Source organism: Auxenochlorella protothecoides (genome assembly GCF_000733215.1).
Source record: "Auxenochlorella protothecoides strain 0710 unplaced genomic scaffold scaffold36, whole genome shotgun sequence".
In the NCBI taxonomy this organism is placed as follows: domain Eukaryota; kingdom Viridiplantae; phylum Chlorophyta; class Trebouxiophyceae; order Chlorellales; family Chlorellaceae; genus Auxenochlorella; species Auxenochlorella protothecoides.
The window spans coordinates 520,508-546,457 of record NW_011934143.1 but is presented as its reverse complement, the minus strand read 5'-3'; the positions used below and the strand labels follow the sequence as shown (position 1 = coordinate 546,457).

The following is a 25,950-nucleotide window of genomic DNA, read 5'->3' as shown; positions in this document are numbered from 1 at the left end:
GCGGTGGCGATGGCCACCCAGGACCCGTCCACCAGCTCGGCCAGCACGACGGTGGTGGGCGGGTCGACGGGCGGTGGGCTGGAGGTGAGGTTTTGACTAGGTTCTGTGGGCCCCCCTGTCGTCGGCGCCGGGTGGCCATCACGTGCGCCCTCCCCGGCCAGCAACGGGCTCCAGGGCTCGATGCGCAGGCTGACGTGGCGCTCCCTCCCGCGGCTGAAGGCCACGGTGCAGGGGAAGCTGGGCTGCGCGGCGTCCTCGGCCGGGCTGCGCAGGACCACGCCCTCACGCACGCCGCCCCTCGCTCCGCCGCCCGCCGCCTGCGGGCCCGCCACGGGGCAGTCGACGGGCACGCCGCCGCGCGTCAGCGCAGCCACCGCGCAGGCCACCGCGCAGGACGCCGACGCGGCGCGCGCCGCGGCCGCCGCCGCGGCCGCCAGCGCCGCGGCGGCGCCCACGCTCGACGGTGTTGCCCCCGCCGTACCCCCGACCGCCGCCGCCCAGCGCGCCGTCTCCTCGCCCAGCGCCTGCGCCCAGGTGGCCACCGCGGTGTGCAGGCTGCCGGAGCCGGTGCGCAGGCAGGCCGCCCGTGCGCGCGGCCACTCGGCCGCCACCAGCTCAGCCAGCGCGTCGCCCCAGGGGCCGTGCGCCGCGGCGTGCAGCGCCACGCGCGCCGTGCGCAGCGCAGCATCCAGCAGGTCCTGCTGGTGCGGCGTCAGCGCCGCGCCTGGCGGGGCGGGAGGAGTGCCGGGGTCGGGCTGGTTGTTGCTGAGGTTGTGATGGTATCGACAGGAGTGCACATGGGATGGCCTCGTACTTCGCCTTGAGGCATGCCCAATTCTTCATCATGTCACGGGTGCTGTCATATCCAGACCAACCTTCACGCAGCACAGCCCCAGCAGATCCATCAGAACCAATCCCATCCTCCGAGCACATGCCACCCTCCGCTCCACCTCGGACTTCCCCCACCCTAACCCACACTCCTACCTGAGTCGCTGTCGGAGAGGAGCTGGGGCAGGAGCCAGGAAAGCGTAGCCAGGGCCAGTGGCGGCGTGCTGGCATGGCCCAGCTGACTCAGCAGCGCTTCCACAACCTCGGCCTGCGCCGCATCCCCCTTTGCCGAGTCCGTGAGAGGCGGGAGGGGCAGGGGGGAGGCCGACGGGCGGGCCATCCTCTGCGCATGGCCCGCGCCCGAGCCGGCTGCGGCGGACTGCGCCGACTCGAGGGACGCCTGGCGGCTGGCTGGGGCGCTGCCGGACTGCTGCCGGGCGGGTGGCCCGCCGCTGCTGCTGGCGACCCGGTCCAAGCCGGTCGTTGACGAGTCGCGCGTCAGCGCCGTCAGCAGCTCCAGCTGCCGTTTTCGGCGCCGCGGCAGCAGGCCTGGTGAGGTGGAAACCCGGATACTTAGCGTCAGCCGCTCGAGTTGGCCTCCATCGTCGGCCGAGGCCAGGCGGCACCGATGCCTCCCTGCCAACTCTCGTGCATCATTGACCCAGCCTTAAGAGCAAGCTGAAAACCAGGCACCCTCACCCATCCAGCGATTCCCTCTCCCACTCTAGCAAACAAGCCAGTCCAACCGCCATGTGCCCTTTACACCCCAAAAGAAGATTCCTCCACCACGCACCAATGCCCTCTAGCAGGCCCTCGTCCAGGGTGCGGGAGCGGAGCAGGGCGGCCAGCAGGCGCGCCGCGGCCGCCGCGAGCTGTGGCTCGCCGCCGTGCAGCATGCCCAGCAGGGCACCACGGTACGCCGCGGGCTCATACTGCAGCAGCGCCCGCAGGTGGGCCGGCAGCGGCTGCTGCTGGCCGCCGACCGGCGGCGCCGAATGGTGCTGCGCCAGCGCCGCGCCGGGCGCGCGCGCGGCACCCAGCAGCGCCCCCACCAGCGCCGACAGGAAGGGGGTGTCCAGCACCGCGAAGAGCAGGCGCTCGAGGACGTAAAGGGAGGCCAGGGGTCCGACCACGCCCCTCTGCAGCGGCGCGGGCGGCGCGGGACGCGCATGCGCTCCACCCACCCCGCCCGTCCCCTGCCCCTGCTGATCTTGGTCCGCCTGGTGCGCCAGGGTAGCGATGTGCGCGACCGCCACGTCGTCCTGGATGAGGGGCCAGAAGAGCACCGGCCCCACCAGCACCGACCAGAGGCGGTCGAGGAGCAGGGCGCTGAGGGGCTCCACGCCCGTGGCCAGGATGTCGTTGCAGTAGGACAGCATGTCCTCGATCTCGGCCAGGCAGGCGGCCAGCGCGCCAGCCGCGGCGGGGCTGGCGGCCTCCGCGGCGGCCAGCCGCCGGTCCAGCTCCCCGCACTGCTCCGCCAGGTAGGTGGCCAGGCTGTCCAGGTAGCCGGCCGCGGGCGGGGCGGTGAGGTAGGCATGCAGGGCGGGGAGGGGGATGGCGTACACGTTCAGGGTCAGGGTTTTGACCGCGGCGCGGACCATACCGTCGCGGTGGTTGATGAACTTCACCGCCTCGCTGTAGAGGGGGAGGGAGGCGGGCGTCCCGGGGCCCCCCGCCTGGAAGAAGAACTGGACAGTGGCCTCGTTCAGTCGCAGGCTGATGGTCTTCAGCAGGTTGATGTAGTACCCCAGCACCTCGTCGTCCTCGAAGTCAAAGGCCATGCCCACGATGTCGTTGATGTGGTTGTTGCTGAACAGGTAGTACACCGTCTGCTGCGTGCGCACGTTCTGCAGCAGGATGGACAGCGTCTGCAGCACCTGCTGGGCCACGCCGCCGCGGCGGTTGGCGCGCTGCTGCAGGATTTGGGCAAAGTGGGCCAGCACGTTGTTGGTCAGGAAGTAGTCCACCATGGAGGGGTCGTTCTGGTCACCCCTGAGGTAATGGGAGGAGGGGGGTTGGGGGAGCAAAGGGGGGCATGGGAGTGCAGGGTCGAGGTCTGTGAAAGACACAGGCACTCCACAGGCACCAGCGGCATAGGGTAACAATCAGCATGGGGACCCCTCGTTCTGTCACATCCACTCCAAGAGCTATCTCCCACACCATCGCACCATATGACCAGCTCGGAGATGGACCGCAGGGTCTCCACCACCGTGTCGCGGTTGCCATCGTTCACCACGGCGTTCCGCAGCAGGACGGAGTGCAGGTGGCTCAGCTCCTCGAGGGAGAAGCGGTCCCGGGGCGGAGGGCTGAACAGGGAGCTCCAGAACCCCCTGTGCTCCCCCGCCATGCCAGGTGTGAGGCACGGGCAGAGGTGCAGCACCCGAGTGCCGCAAGTGATCCCCGCACTGGCGTGGCTCAGTGCCGGGGCATGCGCCTCGGCGTCATCCTGGGATCAGGCTGCACTGCCCTATCATTGTGAGGTGAACATGAAGTTCTGAGATGGTTGTGCGAGGCCTCATCGGGGGTTCCTGTTGATGGCCTAGGGAAGCTCGCGCCTCACGACGGTCGGCCCGCTGCCGAGGGCCTCAAGCAGGGGTCAACTTGTCGTGATGCAGTCGTGATCCCTGCACCTGACCCTGTTCTGAAAAGGTGATGATGGTGCATCAGATGCCTTGAACTGAAGAATTAAATATACAACATGCGATGTACCCAATCAGGTGAATGTCATACATTCAGATCACGTTCGGCGCTCTCCTTGGCCGCCTGGCCTCGTCGCCGGCGCCTCCAGCGCCGCAGCGCCAGCATGGCCCTCGGCTTCCACCACCTCCTGGTGGCCAGGAGGAGGACAGCGCCCCCCAGGAGGGGCAGGCCTCCCCGCTCCAGGTCTAGGAAAGGGTTGGAGGCCACTGCCTCCCACCCCGACACCAGGCCCTGCCACCATGCCTGGTCGTACATGCTGGCATCCCCCAGGAAGGAGCGCGGGTACACCTGCTCGATTCGGGTTGGGTGCGCTGTCATGGTGTGCGTCATCAGGGTGTGTTGATCTGCAAGGCACTGAGTGGTGGCTAGTGCTGTTTCGGAGTTGTCCACTGGGAGCAGTGAGGAGTGTCCTGAGGTGCACGCCCACCTTGCAGATGACACCACACCTACTCGCTCCCCTGCCTTGGGAGATTCAGGCATGCATTACCGCCCCCTACCAAAAGAGTCTGCAGGCAGAAGCAGCCCTCAACCCCTGCACCTCGGGCATGGCCACCAAACACTCCCCGCTGCCCAGCACACCTGGAAGAACACAAACGCGCCCCAGGCGACGCTCTCCCCCAGCTGCACACGGACTACGAATCTGAAGAGGAGGATGCCGGCGATGCTGCAGAGGGTCAGGCCGTTGAGTAGCCTGGCGTTGTAGTCCGCCAGGAAGCGGGTGTGCTCCCTCTCCCAGGCCTTTGCCAGGCGCTCTGTGGGGAGGGGTGGGTTTGCTTTATACTTTGTCGAGAGCGAGGGTGGACTGGGCGTCATGAGGCGGAGATCGGGGAACAGATTATGCATACATCCCGACTCACACGTCAGCCTTTCCCTGCACTCCACCCCCTCCCTCACGTGCAAATTCACAACACAATCCACGCGCCTGAGTGCGCGGTGCGTGCGGGCCCGACGCAGGCCCGAGCGAACCTGGCCAGGCACTCCTCGTGCCGGCGCCGGAAGCGGCGCGCGGCGGGCAGACGCTGCCGCGCCTCCGCCTCCAGCGCGTCCTCGCACGCCTCCTCGGCGGCGTCGCAGGCGCGCGCCGAGGCCGCCTCGTTGGCGTCGCCGCGAGCGCCGGCCTCGCGGTCCAGCTCTCGGGCCAGGCTGGCCTCCAGCTCAGCGGTGCCGGCGCCGAAGCGCTCGGCGCCAAACTTGCGCAGCGCGGCGGCGCGCGCCGCCGCCACCGCCGCGCCCAGCGCCTCGTCGGACGCGGGCAGCGCCAGCTTGCCCAGGCTGCAGTGTATTTGTTGGCGGTGAGGCTTGGAGGGGGTTTCAAGTAGAGGGTTGTGGCAAGCCTGTCCTCATCAGGTCCCCCTAACCTGACTGTGCCCGGAGCCACATGCACCATGTGCGCCCGGCAAGTGGCTGGGCACCACCCCCCCCCCCCCGCCCTCTGCAACCTGCCTACTTCGCCCCGCCTTTGACACTCGCCCTGTCATCGTCAATCTCGCCCCCTCCCTCAATCACAAAATACACACACACATCCCCCCCAACCTGTCTACAAAGAGGCCCTTGCAGGCCTGGACCAGCTCGCGGTTGAAGTACTCCACCAGCGAGCCCGCGGTGGGGATCTCGCGCGAGTTCAGGGCCGCCACCACGTCGCGGATGAGCCGCGCCAGCGCCGCGCCGTCCAGCGCGCGGCCGCGCACCAACTTGGGCGCGGCGGCGGCGGCCACGCGCGCCTCCAGCGCGGCGCGCGCCGTGCGGTACCCCGGCGCCAGCTCCTCGTCGGCCAGGCCGCAGAGCGCGGTGCGGTCCAGGTGGGGCTGCGGCAGGCCCAGCGCCGAGGAGTTGCGGGCGAGCGCGTGCAGCGAGACGCGGATGCGGTTGAGCTGCGTCAGCCCCGGGTCGCGCGCCGGGTTGGGCACGGGGGCCAGCGCCGCCGCTAGCGTCTCCTCCAGGCTGTCGCCCTGGAGAAAGTCGCGCTGGATGAGCCAGAGCATGGCCCCCGGCTCCAGGGCCGTCGGGGGAGAGGCCAAACCGCCGGGCTCCCGGCCAGCCGGGTCGGCGTAGAAGGCCTTGGCCAGCTCCACGGCAAAGGACAGGCGCTCCAGGTCCGACTCGCGGATGGCCTCCGGCAGGTTGTACACCAGCACGGCGCTGATAACTGTGGAAAGCGCGAATATGCGGTCGTCGTACACGTCGGCCTTGCCGGTGCTCTCGAAGCCCTCCGTGTCGAAGAAGAGCAGCTGGGGAGCAGGAGAGGGTGGGGGGTTGGTGGGTGGGTGCTTGTGGGTGGATGGGGAGAGGAGTGCGGGAGGCAGATGGATGCAGAAGAAACAGGTGTGTTTGTGAGGGGCGAGATTGTACACCCAGCGCAGGAGTAGCTGGGGGTAGAAGTAGCTGGGGTAGAAGCTGGTCAAAGCGCCTGGCAGCCTCTCGGACTTGTCAACCTTCTCAGTAGGATCAGATCTACCCACACCCATGTCAAGCAGGGACTGAAGCTCGCCCATACACCCCCTCCCCACCTGCACTGGATCGCCCTTTGCGTCCAGCCGCTCTGCTGGCTCGCCCCACATCCACACGCCCTTGGTCTGGGTGTGCCTGCTGTGACCCACACCAAAGCCTTGATCTGGAAGGTGTGAAGGAGGGTGGCACGGTTCTAGACCTGCCTCCACCTACCTACCAGATGAGGCACACAGTGCATCACACTCAGATCCTGAGCCAGACCATCAACAGCGCAGCGTACCGCAGGGCACTCCCATCAGCTGATTGAGGAGGAAAGACTTCCCGGAGCGGTAGGGCCCGATCACCACGACTGGGGATACTGGACCCTGGATGCCCTCCAGCACCGCCAGGCCAGTCTCATCCAGCTCCAGCTTGGAGTGATCAGCAACAGGCCTCACGACCGCAAAGCTGCACCGGGCAAAGTATGGTTGATCTGTCTACCAAACAAGTTGAAGCATCCTCACGTGCACCATATGGGTGATTGGAGGGTCCACCGACCACATCACCGCACGCCACCACTCACGGCTTGTTCCTGCCCTGCTCGGCAACAACGACGACAGGTAGACTCGCATGCAGGATCAGGGCGAGCAAGCATAGCCAAGCTCGCAAACTTGGCATGCTAGTAAGCAATTCGAGCCGTCGATCCGGCTCAGATCGAACGATCACGGAGCCACTCGGGTCACAGTCGACATGGCGCAACCACCCACTTCCCAGGGGGAAGGGGCACGTAAGCGGGAAAGACCTCCACCAGACAGCTCAAAGATGGAGGTAAGTCTCTCTTGAGTTTATCCTGTGGCATCCGTGGGGCACCTGTTCCTTCCGCATATCTGTCTCGTGCCCTCGTCCTCAGCGCGCGCTTGGCATTCCGATTGGGGTACGGCAAATCAGAGTGATATGTTGGACGCATTCCCAGGACAGGAGAGCGAATGCAACAGACACTTACTGAGTCTGTAATCACACCAGACATTTTCAACACAGATACTGCTGCTCCCGAGCTCTCTCCGTGTACCCGCCCCCAAGGCGCCATGGTGGACGCGGCACCCACCCTCGTGGAGGAAGTCTCTGCCCCAGAGCCTTCCGTGGAGGCAGAGGCCGCAGCGCCCGAGCAGTCGAAGAGCGCTAAGCGCCTGGCTAAGAAGAAGGCCGCAGCAGAGAACGCTGCAGCCAACGACGGGGCCGGGGCTGAGGGCGCCGAGGTCCCACAGCCCGGGACGCCCCCAGAGGAGGAGGAGGGTGCAGGGGCTGCCGACAGCGACGAGGAGCCAGAGACCCCCTCGGCAGGGGATGTGGTGACCAAGAAGAAGAAGAAGAAGAGTGAGTTGTCAGAGCTGGGTGGTAATGAGTCAGGATGTTGCACTGGTGACTCGTCATATGCATGTAAGCTGCCATGCATACAGACCGGCACATGTGGTGTATCGCGATGTTTCGCCTCCCTCCTTTCAGACAAGAAGAAGAAGGCCGGGGCTAGTGCGGGGGCCGGCGCTGGGGAAGGAGCCGCAGCGCCCACTGAGCAGACCGACCCTCCCTCCATTCCCGTCCGCCTGCTCTTCCCCAGCGGCGTCTACCCCGAGGGAGAATGGCAATCTTACAAGGAGGAGTGAGTTTGCGCTCGAGGTTGGCACGAGGTGCCTGTATCACCGTTTGTGATGGGACACAGCTTGGTGCAGGTCGTCCAATGAGGTTTGACCTCTCCGCGCAACAAAGTTTGGGGATACATGCCCATCTGGTATCCTTTCACATAGCGCTCACTGTTTCTGCGATCTCAGTGTTTGAGCAGCTTCCATGTTCCAACACCCCCACACCCATTGCCCAACAGCCAGCTGTGGCGCGAGACCAGCGAGGAGAAGCGGGCGCTGGAACGGCTGGAGAAGGATGTGATCAATGAGGTGCGCCAGGCGGCAGAGGTCCATCGCCAGGCAAGAAAGTACGTCCAGAGCATCGCCAAGCCCGGCATCCTCCTGTCCGACATGTGTGAGAAGCTGGAGAACTCTGGTGAGTGGGGATTCGATGGGGCTGTTAAAGGGTTTTGAGAGCGAGAATGGAGAGGGCAGGGGTACTGTTATTCTGTCGGGCCCATGTCCCCAACAATGCCGAGTTGAGGGAGTGAAAGTTGGAGGTTGTCTTCAAGGTGCAAGAGTCTCCTAGAGCAGACACTCTGCTCCTCTGTCGTCCAACGCTGGACCTCCAACCCTCACCCACCCACCCCTTCCTCCACACCAATCGACCCCCAGTGCGGCTGATGATCGAGGAGCGGGGCCTGGCGGCGGGCATCGCCTTCCCCACCGGCTGCTCCCTGAACCATGTGGCGGCGCACTACACCCCCAACGCCGGGGACAAGACGGTGCTGGGATACGACGACGTGATGAAGGTGGACTTTGGCACGCAGATCAACGGCCGCATCATCGACTGCGCCTTCACCGTGGCGCACAACCCGCGTTACGCGCCGCTGCTCGACGCGGTGCGCGCGGCCACCGACGCCGGCATCCGCGCCGCGGGCGTGGACGTCAGGCTCTGCGACATCGGCGCGGAGGTGCAGGAGGTCATGGAGTCGTACGAGGTGGAGCTGGACGGCCGCACCTTCCCCGTTCGCGCGGTGCGCAACCTGAACGGGCACAGCATCTCGCCCTACCGCATCCACGGCGGCAAGAGCGTGCCCATCGTTAAGGGCGGCGAGGCCACTCGCATGGAGGAGGGCGAGTTCTTCGCCATCGAGACCTTTGGCTCCACGGGCAAGGGCTACGTGCGCGAGGACCTGGAGGTCAGCCACTACATGAAGAACTTCGAGGTGGGCCACGTACCCCTGCGCCTGCCCCGCGCCAAGGCCCTCCTGGCCACCATCGACCGCAACTTTGGCACGCTGGCCTTCTGCAGACGGTGCGCAGGGTTTGGTGTGTGTATGGGGAAGGGGTCCACGATACTGGTGTCTGGAATCATGGGGTTTGTCCTCTGCAGCCCGAGATGCCACTCTCTCCTTTTCACACTGAAACATTCACCCCCCATCCACAACCACGAGCAGGTACCTGGACCGGCTTGGGGAGGAAAAGTACCTCATGGCGCTGAAGAACCTGTGCGACGCCGGGGTCATCGACCCTTACCCACCCCTGGTGGATAACAAGGGCTCATACGTCGCCCAGTACGAGCACACCATCTACCTGCACCCCACACGCAAAGAGGTGCTGTCGCGTGGCGACGACTACTGATCATTTGTGATTGGCTACAGTGGAGGTTGTGATGTCTCCAGCTTGCAAACTTTGAAAAGTTGGCTGGCTGCAAGATGTGGAGACGTGGGGTCTGCTGGGCGGAAGTAGCCCGTTTGCACATATTCCCGAGGCTGGATGCCCCCACTTGCTTGCTCCTCACTCAAGCTGCCGCTTTGTCCCAAGCAAAGCGTCATGCCTACTGTACAACAAGGTGTAGGGGAAATCACACAAGGGCACATCATGGAGTTATATAGAGCCTGGAGTAGACATTTTGGTGGATCTCAGCATTGGAAAAGGGAGCCGTTTCAGGCAGTGGCGAGGAGGTATCATGTCCCCTGTCTTCAGGGTGTCCCCCACCAGTTGCCCCAGCGGGGGCCCAGCCAGAGGTCAGTCCTTGGCCTCGGTCACGCCCTCCGGCCCGATGCCAAAGGTGGCATCCGCCTCCGGCAGGGACGGCGAGGCCATGATCTTGGCGATGCGCGTGTCCCCCCGCCCCTTCCTCAGCTGGATGCGGGTCGTGGAGGCGTGTGCCATGATGTTGCCGCCGATGGGCTTGACGGAGGGGCCCGCAAACATGCTGCCGCCATCCAGGTTGGCCTGGACCACCTGGTTGGTGATCACCACCCCCACCCCAAACTCGTCAGCCAGGCGCTGCAGGGAGCGCAGGAACCGACCCAGGTAGTTCTGGCGTGCCGCCAGCTCGCCGCGCCCCATGTACTCCGACCTGGCGACGAAGTTGGAGTGGCGGAGGAAGAGGTTGGCTGGTGGTATGCAAGGCGATGTACAAAGGGGGATGGTGTGACCCAGACTGCCCTGGGGATGGAGACGTTAGAACCAAGCCAAGGCTGCCAACCCAAAACCGGGGACCCGCACTCCATCACCCATATCTCGACCCTTCCAACAACAACAACCCAGGCGCGTGCCTGAAGAGCGCGGTGGCGCTGTCGACGATGACCACCGCGAACCGGCTCTCCGTCATCATCGCGGCGGCGGAGAGGAGCAGCGCCTGCTGATGCTCTGTGTTGTGTGCGCGCGCATATGCCACGTTGTCCAGCACATCCTGGGCATTCAGTCCATACCTGGATCAAGGAAAGGAGGAATAGGGTGGTGTATGAGATTGAGGCAGTGGTCTGGAGGGAGGGCATCTCATATTCATGTCACTATGACATTCAACATGGACAAGCAATGACACGTTGATGCTATACCTCATCGTTTGGTCACATCCCTGGAAAACAACCCCCACCCCCCGCTCACCTCTCTGCAATCTGGACGAGTCGCTGGGGTCTAAAGGTGCCCTCGGTGTCAATATAGAGGGCCTTGCCCTCACCGCCGCCCATGTCCACGGGCAGCTGGCAGGTGACGCAAAGGGTGTGGCACAGCTGGGTTTTGCCGCAGCGGAACTCGCCGTAGAGCTCAGTGATGGACCCCGTCTCCAGCCCGCCGCCCATGATCTCGTCTAGGGCCTTGGACCCGGTGGTGAGCTTGATGATCTCCCCACGCTGCTGCAGGATCTGGTTGGCCGTGGTGAAGCCGGTAGGAACATACTTGTGCGCTGCAGTAGAGGATGGACAGGAATCGGTGAGCGGTGCAAGGGGTTGCAAACTGTCAGAGACAGAGAGCGCAAGGAAGTCAGGCCTCCATAAACAGCATACAAAGACCATCGCATGCAGGCAGACGAAAGGTTGCATCCCCAATCATCCTCGCACCGATTTCCTTGATCTTGGCCACCTTGGCGTCGCTCATGCCCTTGATCTCACACAGCTCCCTCTTGCTCGCAAACGCCAGGCTCTCGATGGTGTTGATGCCTCCCTCCTTGAGCTTCTTGATGTCCACCGCGGCGACGCCCAGCTCCTGATATAGAGGTGCCATGTCCGGAGTGAGAGCAAGATCCCGAAGCCCTGGAAATTACACCACAAGCAAGGGCAGGCACCCAAGCACAATGTGCACCACTCAATCCCAGCCAGTCACTCACCTGGAGCGACTCGATGGGGTAAGGGCCCGAGTTTTCATCGTTCTCAACTTCCTGCACTGCTTCTGCGGGGCGTTCTGCTTGCATGATGCTCGAATGTGGGGCGGGGGTGCGGGGAGCAGGGGTGTGATGTCGGCGAGCGTCGGCAGGGGATGCTCAGCGATGGCCTGTGACGCGCTCTGACGCCGTTGTATAACTAAACGATGAAGTTTAATGATCAAGTAGACTCTCATTCACTGTAAGGGGGAGCCCATGAGAGCTTTCGACATCTGTCATGCTGCGACATGCTCTGCATTCGGAACTTTCAAGGCACCCCCGGGCACAGCACGCTCGCGCCCCCAGGCATTGACCACTCATGGATGGGTTTGGTGGCATGCACCTGTTCTCGAGAGACAGGGCACATCGTAATGGAGCCATCAATACTGATTGAGTATATCATGTCCTTCAAGACCACGTTCCAATGCTAGAATTGGAGCACGAGACGCACACCTCGCCGTCCTCCGCTCACCAGGAGGTGGTGTCCGATGAGGACACGATGTGCGCATCGCCGGGATATCACACACCAGATTCGAGCTCAGAGATCAAGATATACATTCAAACCTCGAGATATGCCGTCGGTGCGTAGTAAGTGCACAGGCATGCAGAACACCATGGTGTTAACATTCATGACTCATGCCCGCTAAATCGGACACGCAGTCGGCCATGCGGTGGCGGCACTGGGCTGGAAGCAATGCAGGACGCTTTCTGATGCAGACATGGTGTGGAATGACACTCCCGGAAATCGTCGCGTGCAGAGCTCGGGCAGCAAGCCCCAGGTGAGGAGGAGGGTAGCAGTAGTCTTCAATTGACATCCATCCGTTGTGAACCTCCAATGTAATGCTTGGATCAGTATAGGCGTCTCCCTCTCATCTACGTCACACGATTCACCAGAATTGGACATGCCCATGCCCTCTCAACACTCTCACATTCCCTCCCCCGCAGTGTAGCAACCACCTGCCCGGCATGGCCGAGCTGACGCGAAAGAAGGGGCTGGCGCGCAACCTGGCCAGGCTCGCCCAGGTCATGCCGGAGCGATACGACTTCATGCCGCGCACCCTGCTGCTTCCAGAGCAGCTGCCGGCCCTGCTGGCGGCGCTGGACGAAAACGAGCGGCCGGGGCGCAGCGCCCCGCTTTCCACTTTCATCCTGAAGCCGGACGCCGGCAGCCAGGGGCGGGGCATCCTGCTGGCGCAGCGCCGCGCCGACCTGGAGGCCTGGTGCCCCGAGGGCGGCGGCGTGCCCGCCGGGGTGGCCTCACGCTACATCGAGCGCCCGCTGCTGCTCGGGGACAGCAAGTTTGACCTGCGCCTCTACGTCCTGGTCCTGGGCACCGCACCCCTCGACGTCAGCATCTTCACAGAGGTGTGTTTTATAGGCAGGGGGCAGGGGGGTGGAAGGTTGCAGAGTGGGGAGGAAAGCTGTGATGGGTGGCGGAGGATTTCGATAGGGGAATGAGGGTGTGCCTGGCATGCTGCAGCTTTTCGGACGGCAGTTCAATATCCAAGCTGTGTTGGTGGGCCGGATCTGTCGTGATTAGCCGCTCCTCACATGAGCTGCAATGTCCTCGAGCCTGTGTCACTCTCCCAAAAGACCCTCCTTCCGCCAGCACGCCACCTTCATTGCCTGCGTGCCTGCTGATTCCATGTTCATGCCCCCTACCTGCCCAAACCATGGGCAAACAACGGACCCCTCACCCTCGCAGGGCCTGGTGAGGCGGTGCACGCAGACCTACGCCCCCCCCACCGCCGCGCAGCCTGGGCCAGGACACCGCCCACCTCACCAACTGGGCGGTCAACCGCGCGCGCGCGCTGGCGGGGTCCGGCGCGGCCGGCGGCGGCGCCTTCAAGTGGACGCTGCGCACGCTGCGCGACTGGATGTCCAGCCGCGGCCTGGACTGGGGGGCGCTGTGGGGCCGCGTGCGCGACCTGGTCGCGCTGAGCCTGCTGGCGGTGGCGCCGGGGCTGGCCTGCGCGGCGCGGCCGCGCCCGGGCGCCGCGCCCGCCTATGAGCTGCTGGGCTACGACGTGCTGGTGGACGCCCGGCTCAAGCCCTGGCTGCTGGAGGTGAACGCCTCACCCTCCCTCTGCCTGGACACGGCGGCGGACGCGGAGGTGAAGCGGCCCCTGGTGGCGGCTGCGCTGGCCGCCGCAGCGCGCGCTGCCGGGCTGCTGGGGGTGGAGGGGGAGGATGCAGGGCGGCGAGGGAGCGCGGCGGGCGAGACCACGCGGCTCCGGGACCCGCGGCAGGAGCACGCGGGGCAGGATGGCGGGCCGCGCTTCGAGCGCATCCTGCCCACACCAGACGATGGAGGCAGTGCGGGCTACGGGGCGGTGCTGGCGGCCAGCGCCGCGTCCTTCCTGTCCGGCACGGCGCAGGGGCGGCTGGAGCGCAGCCTGGCCGGGATGCAGGCGCGGCGCCAGGCGGCGGAGCGGGAGCGGGAGGCCCGCGCCTCCGCCCAGGCGCGCAAGGTCGCGGCGCTGAAGGCGTGGATTGCGCGGGAGTGCGCGCGGCAGAGGGAGGCCAGGGTGCCGGGGGGCGGGGATGGCGGCGATCATCGGTCTGGCGGTGGGGAATGGGCGGCGGCTGCAGAGCCCGGCTTGTCATGTTCCTCCGGGGGCGAGCCGTCGGCGGAGGGAGAGCCCTGCGCGAGTCATCGCAGTCCTGCTCTTGCTGAGCTGGAGGTACCTCTGATGGACCATGCACCGGACGACGGAGACGCAGGGCCTGCGCTGGCAGCCACGTATGGGCTTCAACCACCTGACTCCACGAGGGCTGGGTCGACGTCAGTCGTGTCAGAGCCATCTTCAGGAGAAGAAGGAGGCATAGGATTCTCCCACCCTGGCATCACGCCACAGGAAGATGAAAAGGCTGAGAACACAGCTGGCCCAGGCATCGCAGCACTCGCCGATGAGGCACCTGGAAGCCCTGCGGCATGGCCCCTCTCGCCTCGACGGGCTGCGGAGGAGCTGGTGCCGCCGGCACAGGCACCAGTGTCGGCGACACCAGGTGTCCTTCAAACACCGGCCGGCAGTCAGCTGCACTCATGCAGCGCCGAGTGCAGCGCCGCATGCCTGCAAGAGGGGGAGGCCCGCCCCGAGCTCAGCCTGGTGTCCAGCGTGGACAGCCTGGTGTTCCCGGAAGCTTCCATGTGCAGCAGGGAATCCGGCGCGGCGCAGGGCACCGGCAGACTTCGAGGGAAGAGGCAGGCCACACCGGCTCCGCTTAGTCCCGGGGGCGTGTGCTGGGTGAGAGTACCCAGGCTGTGTGCCCAAGCCGACTGTGGCATCGCGAGGGAGCCCATGCTGGAGGTGCCGGCACCGCCACCTGCCCTGGAAGCCCCATCAGCCTTCCAAAAGCAACTCAAGGTCAGTGCTCTACACGCTCCCCTCAGCCTCACCGGCTCTGCAGTGAGTTTCGAAGCGCGGCCCCAGCGGTTCCAGCTCCTCAACATGTGGCACCAGCAGCGGGTGTGAGCAGGAGGGCACACCGGCTGTACCGTCCAGGTGTCTGCAATGGACTGCTCTGACTGCAAACTTTATTGTAAAACATTACGGCATACTCGTCCCTGGTCGCTTCAACCGAGGCAAGGTCGTACAGCTTCCTCCTGCCTGAGCACAGATCGGTTGTGATGTTCGGAAGCATCAGGAGTTCTTGGGGCAAAGATCCTCGAGGAAGAAATTGTGCGGCTCCCAGGATCTAACCCTCACCAGAGGCGACATGGCTGTACAACAGCCATATACTCCCTTTGTAAGTGGATTACGTGTACACCATCATAATATAGTCAGGTTTCCACCGTTTCAGGATCTCGGAGGCGGAGCATCTGCCCTGAAGCGGGGCGAGGGTAGTTGGGACGCCCTCACGCACGCCGCTCCCCAAGGTACTAATCTGTTCATCCGATGACTGTTCACGAGCGCTCATCGGAAGTGTATGTGCATTATATGCTCCAGTGAACCAGCCCAACAGACCTTGTGCACGTTGTACGACGGCAGCATCTTCCTCGCCCGCCATCCCTAGCAGGTTTCGGACGGATTACTACACCCAGGCGTAAACTCACATAACAAGTACCCTCGACGACCATGCCATCCGCCACTGGAAACGGAAGTCACGCGACCATTTCCGAGGTCGATGCTCCTTCAGATACGCTGATCGCTCAGGCAGGCACGGAGCTTGAGCATGGCAACGACGACGGCAAGGCCAGTACGCAATATCTCGAAGGTACTGTTACACGATATCTGGGCTGTGTAGAAGGGTGGGGCTCTGAGGATGTGCATCTGATGGCCTTTGCACCTGGTCCATTATTCCCTTGGCAGCAAGTGAACAGGTATACTGAAACAGCAGGCCCTCACCTCCTGATCTATTCATGCTGATGCTCTGAAGTCGTCCCAGACATACTGCGTGCAGGAGAGTACGTGCTGCTGCAGTTCAACCCTCGTGATGTGCAGCCATCGATTGGGCAGCTGTACAGCTTCCAACCCGGCGGCGCGGAGGGCGAGCCCATGAAGGTCATGGCTCGATGCTTTTTCAGGCAGGTGGCGGACCTATGACAGGAAGATAGTTGGTCGGGAAGCAGGATGTCTTTGTCAAATTGTCAGTGTGACAGAGTGGTGTGCACCTCCTTCCATGCAGGCCCACTGAGTTGAGCGGTGGGACCCACGTCCCTGATCTGGCACGCGGCGAGGTTTTCTTCTCAGAAAAGTTTGCGCTGTGCCCTCTTGATTCAGGCAAGTACTTTTCAGGGTGCATTAGCAGGTTAAAGATTTCGATTTCAGGCTCAGGATCTCGAATGTCCAGCCTTCAACCTATTTGGCCCGTGCTGCGCAGTCAAGGGACGCTGCAAAGTCTTTGATGCCACCGGCGAGGTCGATCAGAATTTGCCAATTGGCGAAAATGAATTCGTGTGCCGCAGGGAGTACCTGTCTGCCAGACAGTGAGTTTACCGAGTTGGCAAGGGAGGCAAGGTGGTCAGCTTCAGTTTTCACCAAGAGACTTCTAATTGTTCAACATACAGAAGGGCATGCCCACACTTGCATGCTTCTCCATTATGAGAATCCTGCTGCGCCCTAGTCGATCAAGTCCTGACAGCCACTGCTCACCCTCCTTGCAGGCTCCTCATCCCTCTGGATGCCGAGAAGGCAGGGAAGCTGGACCAGCGTCCTGTGCAGGTGCTGACTGATGCTCAGCCAGTTGAGACAACGGTCCATGCCACCAAGAAGAGGCGTGGGAATGAGGTGAGCGTTAGTGGGGAGACCCGTATGCTGCTGGTGTATGCCAAGCCTCTATTCTTCTCTTGTAGGGAGGGTGTTGCTGTGTGCACCTTTGCTCTGCTGCCGCAAAACTGAGGATAGAGTAGCTGAAGGATGCCAACGCACCATCAGTACTCGACTTGCAAGCTCTGTCACCAAGGGTGACCCAAACCTCGGCCCATGTCCACCTCCCCTCTCCAGGTGTCCAACGCCGGCTCCAAGGCCGGCAGCGAGCGGAGCCCAACCGCGTCCTCCGAACAGGCGAGCCACCGGTCGTCCGAGGACGTGCCCACCCCCACCCAGCAGCCCACGCCCTCAGCTTCGGTCCTGAGCGACCTGGGCACCGGCGACAGCGGGACGCCGCGCTCCCGCCCCGGCGCCCCCGCCGGCGAGCGCGACACCGGGCGCTGGTCGCGGCGGCGCTACGAGGCCGCGCTGGCCGCGCTGACGGGCGTGCTGCAGCGCCTGGGCGCGCTGACTCCCGTGGCCGCGGTGCTGCGCCCGGTACTGCGCGACGCGGCGCGCCGTGTCATCGGCGACACGGGCCTGCTGGACCACCTGCTCAAGCACCAGGCGGACCGGGTGGTGGGGCCAAGGGCGCAGCGCCTGCGCCGCCGGCACAACCACGAGGGGCACATGGAGTACTGGCTGCAGTCGCCCGAGGCCGCCACGGCCGAGGACGCGCTGCTGCGCAAGGAGGTCACCGCGCTGACCAGCGAACTGCGCGACGTCAAGGAGGTGCGCCACGCTCTGCACGCTGTGCGCGCCGAGGCGGCCCAGGTGCTGCACGAGGTGTCCACCGGCAGCGCGCTGGAGGAAGGCACGGGACAGGCTGCGGGTGGAGGTGGCGGCAACGGCGGCGGAGGAAGAGGGGTGCAGGGCGAGAGCGTCGGCAACCACAGCGGGAAGGGCTCGCGGGTGGTTGGCGCAGATATAGGGGTGATGCAACGCCAGTTTGCCGAGATCAGCAAGCGCATCGCTAGTACGGACAGCGTCCTTGAGAGGGTTTTAAAGGCAGCCCAGGACGAACAGGACCAGCGGGCATCCATGACGCAGCTTTTCTCTTCGCATATGAAAGGAACGCTGGACATGATGGAAGACCATGCAGAAAGGTATGTATGTTGTTACGAGAGAACTTCTTTGTGGGGAACTGGCATGGATGAGCTTGTCCTCGAAGCTTTGTTGTTGAGAGAGCTGGGTTTTGTTGGCATGGAAGTATGATTGGAGCAGGATACCGACATTGGTTCCTGCTGATATGTTATTACGGCCCCTTCCCTGCTCCGCCCACCTCTCAGCCCTCCCGCCCTGCACTCTCTATCTTGCAGACAACTGGAGCTGGAGAACCAGGTGGCTCAGCTGAGGGAGGAGGGTGCTGGGCGACTGGAGGCACTTTCCGCCGCGGCCCAGGACAATGCTGGGCTCAGGTATGCTGCTATTCACGGGGTGATGATCAACTCATGGCTCACAGCTGGCCTTCCTTAGAAGCGCACTAGGTTCTGTGGTAATTTCATTACCCCTAATCATCCTTGATTTCTGACTCCCCGTGTAGGGCCCAAGTCGAGACATCAGATGCTCGGCTCCGTGTCATGGAGCATAGCATGCTCACCTTGCTTGGAAGGTTTGAGTGTAAGTGTTGAGAATATGGTTTTAAACCTCGGGCAAGGGTACCGTGGCTCTCGATCTGTTTTGAGATTGTTTGCCCCTGTCTGAGTCCCAACCTGTCAGAAAGCATAAAAATCTCAGTCGAACTCACATTACTGCCCTCCCTTCCCATCGCAGCCCTGCAAAACTTGCTGCAAGACCTGCCCCGTCTGACAGCCCAGGCTGCTGCCAACCAGGCAGCGAGTGGCTCCAGGGCAAGGGATGCTTCACCCCATCCCGACTACAACACATCGTCAGTCAAGCAGCCTCGCGTCCTGCGCCTGCAGCCTCAACAGGGTCTGATGCCAGAGGAGCAGAAGGCTGGGGTGAGGAAGGGTGAATTGCTTGGTGGAGTTGCCTTGGTTCAAAGGGTTTGGCCCAGTGTGCAGTGTGAGTGTGACGAACACTTTGATGCCAGTCTCACCACCTGCTTCTGTGCCACGTACCAAGCATGCCTCCCTTCCCTCCCCACCACTCACAGCCATCTCTGCCGGCCCTGGGTCACCCCAACAAAATCAAAGACCTGTCCCAGCTGACGCATGAGGCCCTGAACGTCTGGAACACCCTGAAGTTCCAGCCAGACACCACGCCCATCATCGTCGGGCACGCCTCGCGCCAAACCGGTCCAGGGGCGCCTGGCAATACCGACGGGGCCTCCGAGGAGGAGCTGGCGCAGCTGACGCCGGAGGCCCGTGCGATCTGGGACCAGCTGCACCGCGCCCGACCCCGCGCACCTGCCCCGCCTGCACCGGCAGTTGACCCTCCGGCGGCAGGAGCCCCGCCGCCGCCGCCGCCGCCACCCAGCACCCATCCTGAGCAGAACGTCGGGGTCAGGGGAATTCCTTCTCGCCAGGTCGGTAGTTGAATTATCAGAGAGCTGGCATGTGCTGAGGTGCAAGCATTGTCAATGACCATGCATGATCGAGGATCCATCTGAATCCAGTTTCAAGTCATCTGGTCATATTACGTCAGGTCTGTGATATCACAACGTTTGATCATGCACACATTCCTTTTTTCACCTCCCAACACAGGCCCCTGAAATCCCGCCTGGGGAGCAAGTCCAGGACCTGGCCATGATGCATCGCTTCCTCACCCAGGTGATGGTCGATTAGAGCTGAAACTTTCTTTGTTTTCTTGTGACGCACCGTGCGAGGGTCACTATGGGTACGTACGCCAGACGTTATGGATAAATCCCATGCAACATTCCCCTGGTTGGGGAATTCACCATTTAAATGGTTCAACATAACATTGCACCATCCCACACGTGAACATGCACAGGACCCTGTGCTCCGTGAGGCATACATGTCCCACACTTCGCGAGCGCCAACAGAAGGTCCCTCCCTCGGTCTGGCCTTCTTTCCTCAGCTAAGAGATGTGCGCGGAGCAGTGAGGACACGTGTGGCTAGTTCTTCAGATTTTAAGCTGGAGAGTGCTTTGTCATTATATTTCTTGCAGGCTTGAGTGGGTTCAGGTTTCAGTTTGGAGGGCATCTTACGTGTGCTCTGTATCTGTTGCCTGTCGAATCCTCACCACGGTTTAAGCTCATATCTCTGCACCCCTGATCCCACTGATTCAAATTACTGTCCTTGACAGGGCCCGCCACCTGGGTCAGCAGCTGCTGATGCTCCAGATGGCTCCCCTGCGTTCGCCGACTCCAGTGCCTTCCCAAGGCTGGCCCCCCATGCCGCAGGCTTGCCATTCCCCTCACTACCACAGCAGCCTGCTCCTCGCCGCAGGCGCGACTCGTCACCTGATGGGTCCATGAAGCACCCACGCCGAGATGACTCACCCAAACCCCCACCTGACCGTGCACCCTGACACCAATGGGACAGGGTGTCATGCTCTCCGAGACTCGCACATTGACCACCGCATTGCGTTTGCTGATTCTTCCCTGAGCATGATCAGATTCCCAATCCCCTTGAGCTGCTACTCAGCTTGTGTCTCTACCGTTTCAGCGCATGTGCTGTTGCCGTGATGCACCATGGTCATGGCTTGCCGCAGACGAGGGCACCACGAGTGGTCGTTTTGCGCCAGCCCATTTTCGTCCAGGGCCACTCTGTGTGCCCCGTGCATTCTTGATTGCATACACAGCCTCTTGTCAATACCAGGAACCCTGTGCACCTTGGTCTTTCCACTGTAGATCGTCTCGAACGCACTGTTCCCTTACCAATCCCTTGTGCTGATTTCACCGTAGCCCGCTATGCGTGCCGCGTGCAGGAAAGTGCTCAGGTCACTCTTTCTTATTCAACATCAACTCAGGCCTCGCCCTTTCGAAGGCATGCATCGTACGTGTCAGTATGTTACAAACCTAGTCAGGCACACAGTGCAGAGGATCAGCAATGAAAGTCATTGCTCCTGTATGAGGAGCTCTGACAGACTCCAGTCTTCGTAGGTGTTGTCGGGCAGGTAACGCCTGATGGTGAAGGGAATCTTCTTTTCCCGCAGCTCCTTGTATGCAATTTCCAAAGGATCTGTGATGGGGGGGGGGGGGATGCTGTGATTAGGGTGAGGAGTGGCGGTTGAAAATGGTTGGGTTTATCTTCTGCATCTTTGCCACCCACAGTCATGTCTGCATGTTGGGTGCTGATGGTCCCCCAAGCCTCGGCAGACGGCGCAGATGATGGCAGATCGAAGGGCCATCAGGTACGACCCGCTACATCACAACAAATGGTGATAAAGCCACGATTCAGGCAACACCTGCTCAAACACCCATCCCCAACCAACGCGACCCACCTGATTCCGTGCCGACATCCACCATGACTGGTGCGTTCAAGGAGATTTGCAGCGCCCGAGTGCCCAGTACCCTGGCACGCTCATACTTGGTGAGGTACTGCGTTGTTATCCGAGGATCCTGTGAGGCCACAGGCGTCCTTGGAGACTCCACGAACCTTGAGTCGAAGCTTTCTGGGATGGAAACTATGTGGAGGAGGGAAGTGAGCATCAGGGTCTTGAGTGCCGGATTCTCAAAGCACAGAGTCTGTTGACATCTCAATCTATAAGCCCCAGTGTGACACTCCGAGGCTCACAAGGAGTGGAGGCTGTGCCCTCGGTCCCCTCCGTGCCATCTTCCGAGGCCCACGGGTCCGGCTCGGTAGGGTCGACGTAAAAAGGGTCTAGATCAATGGGGCCCAGCTCTTCCTCCTCAATTAGGCTGGGAGGGGCAGGGAAGTGGGGGAAATGGTTTGCGAGCACCGTCGCAACGACACAGCTGTGTGGGAGAAGCTACGTTCATTCAAGCTCATTGTCAGAACTACAGTGGATCTCAAATACCTTTCAAAATTCTCGGCCCCAATATCCCCCTCGCCCTCCATAAATGTAGCTGCCGCACTCCCGCCCCGTTCTTATTCGGTGTTTGACCACAGGCTTGCAGAGCGATAAGGCTATCCGGAGTGAAAGGACTATTCAGAAACACAGATTCACCAGTCCCAAGGGCATTGCGCGGCGTCTTTGCGCCCTGCAGCCCTGCTGCTCATGCGTGAAGGGGGGTGGGGGGTACCGCGCCAGGGTGCTCGGGTACCGCAGGCCTTCCCCCTCCTCACCCGAGCCGAGAGTGCTTGGGTCGGCCCCGACCATCCTTCCCCCATCAAGGCACGCATGTTGGCGACACTGCGATTGGGCCTGGCTCCTAGTCGCTGCCAGATCTCCTGCCTGCCGATCATCGTACAGCGCGCACCCCGCCCCCGCTCTCGGCTCACCTGCCTCGCGACCATGCCCTCCCCCACCGACTGGCCGGGATCGGTCGTGCGGTCCACCTTCATCGACTTTTTCAAGTCCAAGGGCCACACTTTCAACCCCTCCAGCCCTGTCGTGCCTGTGAACGACCCCACCCTGCTCTTCTCCAATGCGGGCATGAACCAGTACAAGCCCATTTTCTTGGGCACCGTGGACCCCGCCTCGGACCTGGGAAAGCTCAAGCGCGCCACAAATGCCCAGAAGGTACGTTGTGTGCTTGTGATGCTGAGGATCATGGACGGCGGGAGGCGTGCGAGACGGGTTAAGTGCTTGACTGGTTGGGGTTTGCTGAAGGGCCTGGTTGTTCAGAGACTCACCAGAGGCAAGACCACCCCACCCTGTACCCCTCCGCAGTGCATCCGTGCCGGCGGCAAGCATAACGATCTGGACGATGTGGGCAAGGATGTGTACCACCACACCTTTTTCGAGATGCTGGGCAATTGGTCCTTTGGCGACTACTTCAAGAAGGAGGCCATCGGCTGGGCCTGGGAGCTCCTAACCAAGGTCAGTGTGGGGGAGGGACAAGGGTTATTAGCTTGTATCACCAGGACAGGACATGCTGATGGCTGCAAAGGTGTCCTGGAAGTCAGTGTTATTCCTTGGATCCTGTGCCCTGCGATTGAGTTTTGTTGTGACACGTTCTCCTGACGCTGCACTGTCTCAACCCTCCCACCCCTCGACCTGCAGGTGTACAGTCTGCCTGCTGACCGCCTGTACGCCACCTACTTTGGCGGCGACGAGCGCCAGGGACTGCCTCCCGACCATGAGGCCCGTGACATCTGGTGAGCATGAAATTTGAAATGTCAGGAGGAGGAGAGGTTTCTGAGCTCTTGCTACTCAAAGTCCTGGGCTTGGAACAGACCATGACTTCAAGTGTCTGTGTTTGGTTCTTAGTTCCTGCTTTGGATCGGCTTGTTGCTTGGTGCCCCTGTCTTGACGAAGATCTGTCAACCACACACCAGAAGCACTCCCTCCCTCCTCAACACCACCCTCCCCGCCTGCAGGCTGCAGTTCCTGCCTGCCAACCGCGTGCTGCCCTTCGGCACCAAGGACAACTTCTGGGAGATGGGCGACCAGGGCCCCTGTGGTCCCTGCACCGAGATCCACTTTGACCGCATCGGCGGCCGCGAGGTGCCCGACCTCGTCAACATGGGTGGGTGGTTTGGGGTTATGTACATGTACATGGGTGACACAATGCTCAAAACTTCCCTCAATTCCAACTATAGGACCAGCACTTCTCACAATCACCTCCCCCCCCCCCCTACTCTCAAAGACGACCCCAATGTGCTGGAGGTGTGGAACCTGGTGTTCATCCAGTTCAACCGCGAGCCCGACAGCAGCCTGATCAGCCTGCCCGCGCAGCACGTTGACACGGGCGCGGGGCTGGAGCGCATCACCTCGGTGCTCCAGGGTCAGATGAGCAACTACGCCACTGACCTGTTTGCGCCCATCTTCGCCGCCATCCAGGCGGCCACGGGCCACGCCGAGCCCTACACCGACCGCGTCGGGGCTGATGATGTCGGCAACAAGGACATGGCCTACCGCGTGGTGGCGGACCACATCCGCACCCTCTGCTTCGCCATCGCCGACGGCGCGCGGCCTGGAAACGAGGGCCGTGACTACGTCCTGCGCCGCGTCCTGCGTCGCGCGGTGAGGTCCTTTGGGTGGAGGGAGGGGCAGGATGCCCGATTCTGCCGGGTATCGCTGCGGGAGGAAGCTGCGTTCCAGGGACCGCCTTCCCTCGAGCACCTGCCGCGGGCATCTATGGATGCCCCAAGGTCTCACTCCACAGCTCAAGCTCAGTGCACCGCATCCTCATCCCTCTCTTCGACACACCGACATGACCAGGTGCGGTACGGGCGCGAGGTGCTGGGCGGCCCCCAGGGCTTTTTCTCCACGCTGGTGCCGTCCGTGATCGACTCCATGGGCGAGGCCTACCCCGAGCTGGAGCGGGCGCGGGGGACCATCACCGAGGTCATCCGCGACGAGGAGACCTCCTTCTCCCGCACCCTGGTCAAGGGCATCGAGCGCTTCAAGAAGGCGGCGGCCGAGGCACAGGACGGCGTGGTGTCCGGCCCCGATGCCTTCCTGCTCTGGGACACCTTTGGCTTCCCCGTGGACCTCACCGAGCTCATGGCCGAGGAGGCAGGCCTGCGGGTCGACAAGCCCGGCTTCGAGGCCGCCATGGAGGAGGCCAAGGAGAAGGCGCGAGCAGGTGAGCGAGTTTATGTATTTTTTGGGGGGGGTGTGGAGGGGGGAAGGGGGGGGGGGGGGTTGAGATCTTCTGGATATAAAGAGAGCTGTTGTAAGACCCAACATGGCGGGCAGTGGCAGGCCCCAGCATAAGTCCCCAACCTAGGATACGCAATGTAGGATTCCACACCCTTTACCCATCCCACACAATATCCCTTGGCCGCCTCCATCCCCGTGTGCATGGACCCTTCACAGACCCCACCTCTTCCACCCTTTCCTCAAACCCGCTCCAGCATCCAAGAAGGGCGCGCGGGAGGGCCTGCGCTTCGAGGCGGAGGCCACCGGCTACCTGCAGAAGAACGAGGTCCGCACCACGCTGGACGGCGCCAAGTACTCCGAGGAGCCCGTGGACACCTGGGTGCTGGCCATCCTGACCAAGCAGGGCTTCGTGGAGAGCAGCGCAGGGGTGGAGGAGGGCCCGCTGGGCCTGGTGCTGGGCTCAACCGGCTTCTACGCGGAGCAGGGCGGCCAGGTGGCAGACACCGGTGTGATCACGGCCGGCGCCGCCAGATTTGCCGTTTCGAGCGCCCAGGTGAAGATGGAGAAGGGAAGGAGATGGGGGTTGGGAGATTGGTGGGCGTCCAGGGTTCAATGCTGAATGCCACCTTGCCCCCTGATGGATTCATGTGATCGTTCGAATTTGCTGTCGCTGGTGACAGTGCGTCCCTTGCTCCAACTAGCCCTTTTCTCAAGCGCTGTGCCCATTTCACCTCAGCTGATTTTCTCAATCTTGAAACCCCACGGAGAAATTCCCCCTTCCTGCCCCCACTCCCTGTGCAGGTGGCGGCAGGGTATGTGCTGCATTTGGGCGACCTCGAGTCCGGGGAGATCAAGGTCGGCGATGCCGTCACCGCCAGGTGCTGCCAGGCGGGAGGGGTGGGGTGGTTCAGCATTTGATGTCCAAATTGGATGATGTATCATCAGAGAAGCTCCCAGGTGCGGTGCTCTCAGCACCTCTTTACGGAGCGCCCTGGCACCCCTTTGTGTCCCAACTCCAACCTCAATGCTCTGCAAATCACACAGCATCGACGTGGAGCGTCGCCGGCGCATCATGCCCAACCACACCTACACCCACGTATTGAACTGGGCGCTGCGCGAGGTGAGTCAGCGGGGTTTGAACGAAGAAACAAAGGCTTGGCGGCTCCTGCATGCGGCACCCCTCGACACCTATGTTGGCTGAGCACGCCCCATCCCCAGACACACATAGAGTCATACTCACTCCTCCTTCCCTGACACCCCACCCCCCTTTTCTTCCCCTACACAGCACCTGGGCGACCACGTGGACCAGAAGGGGTCCATCGTGCAGCCCGACCGCCTGCGCTTCGACTTCTCCAACAACGGCCCGGTGGCCCCCGAGGCTCTGGCCGCCATCGAGGCCACCACGCGGTCCTACATCGCGCGTGACGAGCGCGTATATGCCCAGGAGGTGCCCCTGGCCCAGGCCAAAGGCATCCACGGCCTGCGCGCCATGTTCGGCGAGGCCTACCCCGACCCGGTGCGTGTCGTGTCCATCGGGCGCAGCGTGGAGGAGCTGCTGGCCGACCCGGGCGCGGAGGGCAACCGCGCGTACTCGGTCGAGTTCTGTGGCGGCACGCACCTGGCCTCCACCGCCGGCGCGCGCGCCTTTGCGCTGCTCAGCGAGGAGGGCATTGCCAAGGGCGTGCGGCGCATCGTGGCCGTGACGGGGAGCGAGGCTGAGGAGGCCGCAGAGACGGCCGAGGCGCTGGCCGCCGAGATCCGGGGGCTCCGAGGGTCTTTCGTCCCTGGACGACCTTGCCGCCAAGATCAAGACCCTGACCGTGGTGAGTTTGAGAGTTTGGGCGCTTGGCTTGTTGAAGGGAGGGGTCGTATAACT

At 62.7% G+C, this 25,950-nt stretch overlaps 11 protein-coding genes across 11 annotated transcripts in view; 4 read left to right on the top strand and 7 right to left on the bottom strand.

Moving 5' to 3' along the window:
• F751_3463 (Protein CLEC16A) overlaps positions 1 to 3,178 on the bottom strand; it is a gene marked incomplete at both ends in the record, with an annotated part of 4,261 nt that extends 1,083 nt beyond the window's left edge. Inside the window, 7 exons of the mRNA XM_011397840.1 lie at positions 18 to 317; positions 543 to 724; positions 985 to 1,377; positions 1,622 to 1,799; positions 1,881 to 2,157; positions 2,302 to 2,823; positions 3,000 to 3,178. Of these exons, the coding sequence (XP_011396142.1) occupies positions 18 to 317; positions 543 to 724; positions 985 to 1,377; positions 1,622 to 1,799; positions 1,881 to 2,157; positions 2,302 to 2,823; positions 3,000 to 3,178 (2,031 nt within the window). The remainder of the gene's footprint in view (positions 1 to 17; positions 318 to 542; positions 725 to 984; positions 1,378 to 1,621; positions 1,800 to 1,880; positions 2,158 to 2,301; positions 2,824 to 2,999) is intronic.
• Positions 1,058 to 1,315, top strand: F751_3464 (hypothetical protein; the record flags this gene model as incomplete). Its single annotated transcript, XM_011397841.1, has 1 exon — positions 1,058 to 1,315. One exon carries the CDS (start codon positions 1,058 to 1,060, stop codon positions 1,313 to 1,315), a length of 258 nt encoding a protein of 85 aa, XP_011396143.1.
• Positions 3,179 to 3,555: 377 nt separating the features above from the next.
• F751_3462 (Guanylate-binding protein 4) lies at positions 3,556 to 6,636 on the bottom strand (the record flags this gene model as incomplete). The annotated part of the gene is made up of 8 exons (XM_011397839.1): positions 3,556 to 3,819; positions 4,111 to 4,333; positions 4,498 to 4,674; positions 5,065 to 5,222; positions 5,388 to 5,759; positions 6,039 to 6,142; positions 6,260 to 6,426; positions 6,542 to 6,636. The coding sequence occupies 8 exons, from the start codon at positions 6,634 to 6,636 to the stop codon at positions 3,556 to 3,558; spliced, it is 1,560 nt and encodes a 519-aa protein (XP_011396141.1).
• Positions 6,637 to 7,043: 407 nt separating this feature from the next.
• On the top strand, positions 7,044 to 9,218 carry F751_3460 (Methionine aminopeptidase 2B; the record flags this gene model as incomplete). The annotated part of the gene is made up of 5 exons (XM_011397837.1): positions 7,044 to 7,332; positions 7,462 to 7,615; positions 7,835 to 8,010; positions 8,250 to 8,892; positions 9,035 to 9,218. The coding sequence occupies 5 exons, from the start codon at positions 7,044 to 7,046 to the stop codon at positions 9,216 to 9,218; spliced, it is 1,446 nt and encodes a 481-aa protein (XP_011396139.1).
• On the bottom strand, positions 8,210 to 9,007 carry F751_3461 (hypothetical protein; the record flags this gene model as incomplete). Its single annotated transcript, XM_011397838.1, has 1 exon — positions 8,210 to 9,007. One exon carries the CDS (start codon positions 9,005 to 9,007, stop codon positions 8,210 to 8,212), a length of 798 nt encoding a protein of 265 aa, XP_011396140.1.
• A 387-nt stretch (positions 9,219 to 9,605) lies between the features above and the next one.
• Positions 9,606 to 11,087, bottom strand: F751_3459 (DNA repair protein RAD51-like protein; the record flags this gene model as incomplete). The annotated part of the gene is made up of 4 exons (XM_011397836.1): positions 9,606 to 9,942; positions 10,130 to 10,297; positions 10,473 to 10,770; positions 10,925 to 11,087. The coding sequence occupies 4 exons, from the start codon at positions 11,085 to 11,087 to the stop codon at positions 9,606 to 9,608; spliced, it is 966 nt and encodes a 321-aa protein (XP_011396138.1).
• An 855-nt stretch (positions 11,088 to 11,942) lies between these two features.
• Positions 11,943 to 19,149, top strand: F751_3457 (putative beta-tubulin polyglutamylase; the record flags this gene model as incomplete). The annotated part of the gene is made up of 11 exons (XM_011397834.1): positions 11,943 to 12,002; positions 12,169 to 12,588; positions 12,929 to 12,934; positions 13,236 to 13,791; positions 16,048 to 16,153; positions 16,331 to 16,454; positions 16,671 to 17,581; positions 17,795 to 17,912; positions 18,293 to 18,436; positions 18,592 to 18,802; positions 19,142 to 19,149. 11 exons carry the CDS (start codon positions 11,943 to 11,945, stop codon positions 19,147 to 19,149), a joined length of 2,664 nt encoding a protein of 887 aa, XP_011396136.1.
• F751_3458 (hypothetical protein) lies at positions 12,111 to 12,407 on the bottom strand (the record flags this gene model as incomplete). The annotated part of the gene is made up of 1 exon (XM_011397835.1): positions 12,111 to 12,407. The coding sequence occupies one exon, from the start codon at positions 12,405 to 12,407 to the stop codon at positions 12,111 to 12,113; it is 297 nt and encodes a 98-aa protein (XP_011396137.1).
• A 538-nt stretch (positions 19,150 to 19,687) lies between the features above and the next one.
• F751_3456 (hypothetical protein) lies at positions 19,688 to 19,873 on the bottom strand (the record flags this gene model as incomplete). The annotated part of the gene is made up of 1 exon (XM_011397833.1): positions 19,688 to 19,873. The coding sequence occupies one exon, from the start codon at positions 19,871 to 19,873 to the stop codon at positions 19,688 to 19,690; it is 186 nt and encodes a 61-aa protein (XP_011396135.1).
• A 583-nt stretch (positions 19,874 to 20,456) lies between these two features.
• Positions 20,457 to 21,051, bottom strand: F751_3455 (DNA-directed RNA polymerases I, II, and III subunit RPABC2; the record flags this gene model as incomplete). The annotated part of the gene is made up of 2 exons (XM_011397832.1): positions 20,457 to 20,581; positions 20,844 to 21,051. 2 exons carry the CDS (start codon positions 21,049 to 21,051, stop codon positions 20,457 to 20,459), a joined length of 333 nt encoding a protein of 110 aa, XP_011396134.1.
• A 767-nt stretch (positions 21,052 to 21,818) lies between these two features.
• The window catches only part of F751_3454 (Alanine-tRNA ligase), a gene marked incomplete at both ends in the record, with an annotated part of 6,011 nt that continues 1,879 nt past the window's right edge, over positions 21,819 to 25,950 (top strand). The window contains 10 exons of the mRNA XM_011397831.1: positions 21,819 to 22,046; positions 22,197 to 22,346; positions 22,530 to 22,624; positions 22,847 to 22,995; positions 23,116 to 23,492; positions 23,691 to 24,057; positions 24,329 to 24,627; positions 24,876 to 24,952; positions 25,119 to 25,194; positions 25,360 to 25,897. Of these exons, the coding sequence (XP_011396133.1) occupies positions 21,819 to 22,046; positions 22,197 to 22,346; positions 22,530 to 22,624; positions 22,847 to 22,995; positions 23,116 to 23,492; positions 23,691 to 24,057; positions 24,329 to 24,627; positions 24,876 to 24,952; positions 25,119 to 25,194; positions 25,360 to 25,897 (2,356 nt within the window). The remainder of the gene's footprint in view (positions 22,047 to 22,196; positions 22,347 to 22,529; positions 22,625 to 22,846; positions 22,996 to 23,115; positions 23,493 to 23,690; positions 24,058 to 24,328; positions 24,628 to 24,875; positions 24,953 to 25,118; positions 25,195 to 25,359; positions 25,898 to 25,950) is intronic.